This window comes from Lissotriton vulgaris, chromosome 1_2 (assembly GCF_964263255.1).
Source record: "Lissotriton vulgaris chromosome 1_2, aLisVul1.2, whole genome shotgun sequence".
NCBI classification, from domain to species: domain Eukaryota; kingdom Metazoa; phylum Chordata; class Amphibia; order Caudata; family Salamandridae; genus Lissotriton; species Lissotriton vulgaris.
Window position 1 is genome coordinate 299324128 of NC_141686.1, and position 8438 is coordinate 299332565.

General features: G+C 43.0%; 1 protein-coding gene across 1 annotated transcript in view; it reads left to right on the forward strand.

The window, feature by feature from the left end:
* Positions 1-7437, forward strand: part of LOC147736545 (aldehyde dehydrogenase family 3 member B1-like) — a 197903-nt gene extending 190466 nt beyond the window's left edge. The window contains exons 10-11 of the mRNA XM_086953293.1: positions 3947-4046; positions 5673-7437. Coding sequence (XP_086809419.1) covers positions 3947-4046; positions 5673-5884 — 312 coding nt within the window. The 3' untranslated portion in view covers positions 5885-7437. The remainder of the gene's footprint in view (positions 1-3946; positions 4047-5672) is intronic.
* The last annotated feature ends 1001 nt before the right edge of the window (positions 7438-8438 follow it).

Sequence of the window (8438 nt, forward strand, 5' to 3'; positions counted from 1 at the left end):
TGTGGAAATAATATTTTTCAGACTTTAAAAAAAGGATGTTTCTCAATCCTTTTCAGGCAGTAAAAAAATTATACAGTTTTTATAGCATTTTAGCTAAATTACTAGACATATTTAATAAACACTTCTTCATAAGTGTCCTATAATTACATCATTAAAATGGGTTATTTTCTATTAACACACACCAAATAGATAGGGATGACAATACCCACAAAAAATAATAACAACCCTTATATGGTAGTAGTTCCATTGGTGAATCCGATGCAGCACACCTAGAAAATGCCCCTTTCAGGCAATGTTCTGCATCAAAGGGCCACATTTCTTCTGTGGAGAAGTGTGGCTCAGGGGTTAGAGGCGGCAGAGCCGGAAGCTGAGATCGGCCTGGACCAGGGTTCAATTCCCTGCCTCGGCGGGTCTTTGGCTAAAAATTCCACGGACTCGAAAATTCTCGCTCCGGTGCCTCCTCGACTCACAGGTTCACACTCTGCGACTCTGGGCAATAGCTTGCTTAATCTCCACAACGGCCCCTCGCGGCGGGATGCCTGGCTTTCACCTTGTGGATACCCTGCTGGGGTTATCTCACAGGGGAATACCGGGACGGGTTCCCTAAGCAAGCGCCGGGAAACCCACTGCGGGTAGCTGTGCGCTATATAAGCTCAAATACATTTACATATATACGAGCCCATGAAAAGCCACATAAAGTGGCTTCATGTGGCCCTGTAAAAATACTGTGGCACATTGCGCCACCGAAACGGCAAAAAAGTGATGTAATGGTGGCGCAAAAGTGCTGCAAGGGGCCTCATAAATGAGGCATGAGGCCCCTAGTGATTTGGAAATCTCAGTGTTCAGGCTAGCAATGGCTGTGTTTTTCTTGCTATGATAACTGGGCACCACAAAGTTTTTTGCCTCCAAACATACTATCTTCCTTGTAGCTTTTCATAGTGTTTTTGTTCTCCATAGTCCCAGCCCGTACTCCCACCCTTCTGTTACATATCTGAGACAGTGGATCTGTAACCAATTTTATTGCAGGGAAAACAGAATTATGCATGGGATATTTAGAAACAAAGTAAAACCTTTTTTTTTTAAATCAGGTTGCCAAGTTTAATCCAGTATCTCTATGTTCAGTAGACAAGTCTAATTCGGTAAACAACGTTTATAACAAAACCTTTTGTCCGCAGGGATTCACAACGCGGTCGTTACAACGACCGCGTCGTGATTCCGCATACCATTACTCCGCAAGTCGGAACAATGACTTGCGGAGGGGGGGGAAGGTGTTGGATTTAAGATCCAACACCTTCCCTACTGTCCGCACAGAGTGCAGTTGGAATAGTAAATTAAACTATTCCAACATCCAGCGCCCCTCCTCCGCAAGTCGTTGTTCCGACTTGCGGAGTAATGGTATGCGGAATCACAACGCGGTCGTTGTAACGACCGCGTTGTGATTCCCTGCGGACAAAAAGAATGCGGGATAAGGAGGCATATTCGTCTAATTCCCCATGAAGGTATTTATATTTCCTTACAGCCCTTAAGTAAAGGACCTTCCTTACCCCATTAACAGGTACCAGGGAAATGCAAATAGCTTTAAATATTCCATGTAAAAGCTTAGAGAACTTGTGAAAGTGACCTTGACCATCCCAGGCTGAAACCTCTGAAATATCTGCAACAATCACACATGGTTCACTTCCTGCTTATGGCTTGCAAGGGCGGTGTCCCTAGTCCATGAGCTTTAAAGGTAGTATTGCACGAAGGAGGTCCTCTCAACCTCGATTTTAGGGAAAATGATAAAAATATATAAATATCTTCTATTGTATTCTGCAAACATTTAATTTAATAATTCTCCGTAGGCCCTTGTAGCATTTATTGAGACATAAACCCATAAGCAGGGAACAGGTAGTAACTGGGGTGTATATATAGTCCCACAGAGAATGCACACATAGTTTCGAAAAATAGGGGCCTATTTTGGAGTCCCTTGTGCTGCCGGTACGTCACTTTTTCCCATGTTAAAAGTGACGCACCGGTGGCGCAAGGGGCTGGTAAATAAGCGCCATAATGTTTAGGCCCCGCTATAGACATCTTGGCTCTTGAACACATATATAATAATGTTGCCATCTTTGTCTAGTCATTTTCTTCCCCTTTGTTATACTTGCCGAGCCCACTAAATATGATCACTACCTTCCTTTACTGTATTTTTTAAAACACAAGACAGACACACTTTTCATCTATGTATTTCCGAATTAAAAAAGGTGGGCGGGGGGGGTACTCCCACCCACAGTATTGGCACTACACAATTTGCCAAGTAAAGTCACATAAAAGTCAAATAAAAAATAATATTATAGGCAACTGTTAAAGGATAGGGGTAAAAAAAGCTTATGTTAGGAGAACGTAGGGCATATAGAGATCTCTCTCTTTAAATAACAAGCATTACAATGCAATAGGTCTCGCAATTATGAGTTTTTATAATATTAAAATGCATTGTCATTTACAATACCAATAGTTCAAAGTTTTGCAAAAGCAGTTCCTATTGTATTGACGAGTGCTATGTCCGTGAAGCGATCGCTGCGCTCATTATTAAAGTAAGAAAAACAGAACGAAACAGAGCGCAGTGTCCCTGAAGCGGGTGCTCTGCTCAGTATTAAAGTACAAAAAAAAAAGAAACAGAGCTCAGTGTCCCTGAATCAAGCGCTGCGCTCAGTATTAAAGTCAAAACTAATTTTAAACAGAGCGCAGTGTTCCTAAAGCGTGCGCAATGCTTACCATGCAATTTGGAGGGGCATAGCACTTCCTAGGAAAAGCAGGCCCCCATTGACCTGTGTGGGCGCGCTGCAAATTCAAAAAGCACCCGCCAATGTCCGCATCAGTGTCAATATACAAAATAGTACTCACCCACTAGATAAAGCAGACCATGTAACGAGCCAAGTAAAAGAACCAGTCGTTATGGGCAGTAACAAATGCAGACAAAGAGGTACCAAAGAGAGACTAACAAGCCTATTTACGAATCAGAAGCCAGCATTAACAAAGGACAATAACAGAAGCCAATGAAAAATATGGGCAGAGAGTGGGCGGGCTTCCAGTGCATATGACAGCATGCCTCGCAGAGCGAGTAGTGCATGTGCGCTGCTGCTAGGCTCGACCTAAAAAGGGAGTCATTCTGAGAATCATCATAGAATTTCTGAACCAAAAATATTGGGAAACAATTGAATAAAAAACCTGCGAAGTAAACACTGAAGAGATTAATCTTAAAGTGATTTTTCAGCCCCAAAAGACACTTGGAGCCATATTAAGGGCTGGGTGTCATTGGTTTGCTCTTGTATGCAGATGCCTGTGAAGTCTTCATATAGATAGTAAATAAACAAGGTGATAGAGCCGCTCCAGAACACTTACACCAGGTGCCTTACGGGTATGTCATATTTAGTAGTACCCTATGAACCACTGCACAAAGCTCGGTTGAAAGATATATTTTATCCTGACACATATATTTCTGCAGACACATACTCTGTCAATGACTTGGCGTGCTTGAGTAAGGGTTATGTATTTTGTTGACAAAATATCTGTCATACATTTTCGACAATTTTCAGACTCCTATCCTGGTATTTTGAAATGTAGGTAGCATGTTGTTTTTGCTTATCTTGCCAACTTCTTTAACACAGAAATTGTTAGCATGTTTCAGCTACAGATCACTTGGTAAAAGCCTTCCTCAGGACACATTAATAGCTTTCTATACACTATGTTCATGCATCAATCTTCTTACCTAAATGAATGTTCAACATCCCAACATACAATCTCAAGACCTAGATAAACATTCGGAAGCCCAACGAGGCCTTCAGAGGTAATAAAATCTCCTGATTTCCTAGCAGGTCAATTTTTTTCTTTTCAGTGTCGCATTTGTGCATTGCGTAAATGTCTAACGCTAGTCCGAAGTGTTTCACTCTATGTCTCTCCTGGGTGGCAGGTGGTTAATGGAATAATAGAGCGGACAAGCAGCGGAGGAGTCTGCGGCAACGATGGAATGATGCACATGACGTTGACTACACTGCCCTTTGGTGGAATTGGTATGGCGGCTGAACGTTATATTGTCTGATGGTGCATGCAAATAGTTTCAGAGCACTAGGGACTGAAGTGCTTGCGACATGCACACACATACACACACACACGTCCTCTGACTCTTTCGGACCCATCTACGAGCAGCCTGACCTAACCTGAAACAATCAATCAATCATTTGTAGAGCGCACTACTTACCCTTGAGGGTCTCAAGGCGCCGCTGGGTGGGGGTGTGCTGCTACTGCTCAAACAGCCAGGTCTTGAGGAGTCTCCTGAAGGCTAGCAGGCTGCAATAGGTTGCAATTAGAATCACAAAGCCTGTGGTAGGACAGAGGCACAGACACACAATGATTCCAGCACACACACATCTCAATCAAGTCCATTCTGGATTAATAAATCAACAATAATGTCAGAGAAGTCTACTCCTAAGAACCCAGGTCTACTCAAAGTTATATGTTAAGCCAGATTAAACATCCCTAGCCAAGGCCTGGCAAAACCTCAAACACACATTAATTAGAACCTTAATAAAACCTCTCAACACTATGAAAGCAAAACAGAACAGAGAAAGGAGAAGATGTGACTTAACGGCCTGAGCTGTCGGCTTTGGAACTGGCTACGGCTCAGCATCTTGAGATTACTGGAAAGTCTCCTAACCACTCTGTCCCTAAAAAATAGAAAACAAATAATCTTACCATCTGAAATGTAATCTGGTGCTTAACTAATGCGATCCGATGGCTTTGGGCCCACTTCACTTAATATAAAACCGCAAAAAAAAAGACTTGTAAAAGAAAACAAAGTGTAGATGGGCATCTTGAAGGGTTACGCCCTTCAACTCCCCCTTGTAGCAGCAGAGAGGAGTGGTTGTAGTGTACAGGGCAGGGCAGTTCTTTGTTGTTAGAATGAGATTGGTGGAAGGTTTAGGAGGTCAGCCCACACTTTTCAGGATCAGCTGTCGATAGCCAAAGATGTGTGCTGCTTTTCAGAATACACTGCTCAGACCACAATGGCTGCAGTTTGGAATGAGGCATACTGCAAAGCTTCCCTCCTAGATGTAGGCTTCAGGGGAGAAGTAAGAGTCAGGTATGCCTGCTGGTATACATGCCAATCCAGGGCCAGATGTACGAGGATTCGTAAATCTGGAAATGCATCTGAATGCTGGCATAGCAAGGCGCAACGAGGAGAAATGTTTTCATTTCTCCTCGTTTTTTACTCTTTCAATGCATGCTGCATTCTACAGCACGCATTGAAAGAGGAAAATGCATTTACTGTTTTTGTGCAGGAAGGTGCCCCAAAAACAATCTCCTCATGACGCAGGCATCCTTGCATCATGGTGCAAGGGTGCCTGCGCCGGCGCATGGCAGCTGTTTGTGCGCCGGTGCAGGGGAGGGCACAGGAATGCGACATATCCTTGTAATTGTGTGGCATTCCTGTGCTTTGGAAGTGCCGCAGCGTGGCGCAGTCAAAGGGCTTGCTGTGCCACGCTGCGGCGCTTCCTCGAAAATCTGTCCCATAGTCTTTGTCATCAGTGCCCCTGCAGTGACTCCATTAGCTCCTCACCACCTCCTCCTACAAATACCCCACAGTTGAGCTGCATATTCTAGACTGCCTGACATGCTTTTTCTGTTTTGTGCTGCAGGGAACAGCGGCATGGGGAAGTACCATGGCAAGTTCACCTACGACACCTTCTCGCATGAACGTGCCGTGCTCCTGCGAAGCTTCGCTACGGAAGAACTCAACTCCATCCTATACCCACCCTACACCGAAGAACACTTGAGGATCCTGGTTTCCTCCTTAGAGTCAAGCGCAGCTCAACCCGCAGTATGCCCTGTGTCCAGAGTTAAGCACTAGAAGAACCCAGGCGGGGCATGAGGCGTGGGGGCTAAAAACCAGGAAGGGGCAGATTCCCACTTCTTCTGGTGTCTCCACAAACCACTTAACAGAATGTAAGCCAAAGCCTCTCTCCTGCATCTTACAAGCAGACTGGTCAAGGGAGAAGTCTAGAGAATATTAGAGGCTCTTACCTTTAAAAGGTCAGTAGGGCTGAGCGGTATGTGCGGCTATTTGTCAAATGACCCTCAGCCAATCAGTCTTTTGATTGACAAAGACTCTTCCATATTCCACCTTTTGACTTCTCAATCTCTGCTCGATCCTCATTGCCCCAGCAGGCACTCATCCTAAGTGTTAAATGTGCTGATACACTTACCATGTGCCTCATAACTCTCCTCTTGTTGCATTAAGTTCCTTTGCTAGCAGTATATATTTCTTTAATGTAGCCCTGTAATCAATATTTCCTTAACTCCCCTCTCGAGTCTTCTTTATTAATATATCTCATATGTTCACACTGCTGCAAATCCAATAATCTCTCAATCCCCCACTTTTAAATGGCCTCCTCTGTCCTCACTGACCTTCAAACCACCAAACATCTGCTCTTTGATCCGAACCATATGTGGCGGGTTTTTTCCTACAACATATGTTTTTACTTTGCACTATCCTTTTGTTCAAGTGTTTGCCATTTTTATTGCTTATTCAGTCGCCTAGCGCCTTGAGGACTTTGGCAAAAGCAGGCCATATTCAGAAATATCTACTGTGTTCAAAGGCGTGTGAGCCTACATCTAGTTCATATATAAAAAAGAATCTAGGGTAATTTGAATATCAAGGATGTTTTAATTCCCAAACACTTGGACCCTTCTGCTTATTGTAGCTCAGTTTGTAGCATTTAATTGTCAGGCCCTGGGCTCAGGGTGCACTCTAATAGGGGCTTACAGATAAATTAAATATCCCAATTGTGGATAAACCAATGTTACCATTTATATTTAAGGAAGAAGCATGTGCACTTTAGCACTTGTCAGCAGTGGTAAAGGGCTCAGAGTCCTGAGGGCAACAAAAAAAATCAGCATAAAGAGGAGGTAAGCAGGCAACATGCTTGCTGGGTAAGACCACCCTAAGGCTGAGAGGTCTAACAATGTGCCTTGTGCATTTGAAAATTTTTTGGTTTATGTGACTGTCTTTGTTAATCAAGCTCTATGATGTCATGTTTCATCACACTGAGTGTGTGGTTTTCTTTGCCTAACACACAATTTTAGATTATGTTTTTGGGAGATGCACCAGACTTTTCTTGCTTTCCTAACCATGCAGACTCTTTTTCAGTCTGTCATTTGATTTACACTTAGAGTTTTTATTTACACATTCTTTGGAGGCAGACTAAATGTTGGTCTTCTTGCTTAGCTATACTCTGGTTTTGGGTGCTATTTGCTTTAAAGATTTACCTTATGTTGTTAATTTGCTTGCAATTTTTGATTTTGACTTATTTTGATTCTTTATTCTCAATGATTTAACTAACAACTTTTGACCTTCTGTAATGAACTTAATGTTTTAATAAACCCTAACGGTTTTGGCTAGAATTATTGTCTTGTGGAGGTTTCATTTGTTGTCATTAGGCTTCATCTTATGAACACTCAAACAGCACCATCCTAAGTGTTCTGTCTCCCCACCTCCTGACCAATCCTCCAATGCACTCAACCAAAGTATGATAAGTGAGCAAGCACATCTCTTCACTATCGACACAATCAACACCTGCTAATCCTCATCAGCAAGTGCAAGACCGCCTCAAAAACCACAACTTCATCCACCTACGGCAGTCAGACACAAGGTTCTCCTCAAACTCTTCAACAGTCGTAGATGAGGTGATCACGCCTCAATAGTGCAAGGTGTACCCGGCACCTAGTAGTAATTAAATAGGGAATGTTTCATAACTCCTTGCATTCAAGAATGAAATTGATAGGGTCTACGGGGCACATTTTGTTCCACCAACTATGTATGGACAGAATCAGAATTTATTGCAATGGCTCCATACTTAAAATCTCTAAGCATAAGAGAAGTACCAGCATGTCACTTTTACATTATCCTTTATTTTTCTCCTAGGCGGGTTCCATTACCCTGCACAACATTGCATAGCCCCCTTTCAAAATTAAAGCACAACATGTTGGACGCCTAGAGGCTGACCACTGTTTAATGCAAAAAAGCAAGCAGCACAGCACAATAATGAAAGAGGGTTATCACTTCTACTCAACACGACTCTCCGTAAGGTGCCGCCTATCAGGTTTTGCAGGATCATCCAATGAGATCTGATGACTCTAAGGAGGACCTACAAATCAAAGACGAATTTGCAATGCAATAGGTCTCCCATTTACAAGAGTTTGAGCTATTGGCATTGTAAATGACGATGCCTTTTGTTTATGTGCTGTTTTTAAAACAGGTAATTAAAAGGCATACAATGCCAATAGCTCAAACTCTTGCAAATGTGAGACCTCTTGCAGTGCAAATGTGTTCAGTGACCGTGCTATAAAGTTTTTTAGAAAAGCGTTAGGAGAGAGCTGCCCCGCCTGTAACAGCAGGCAGGACA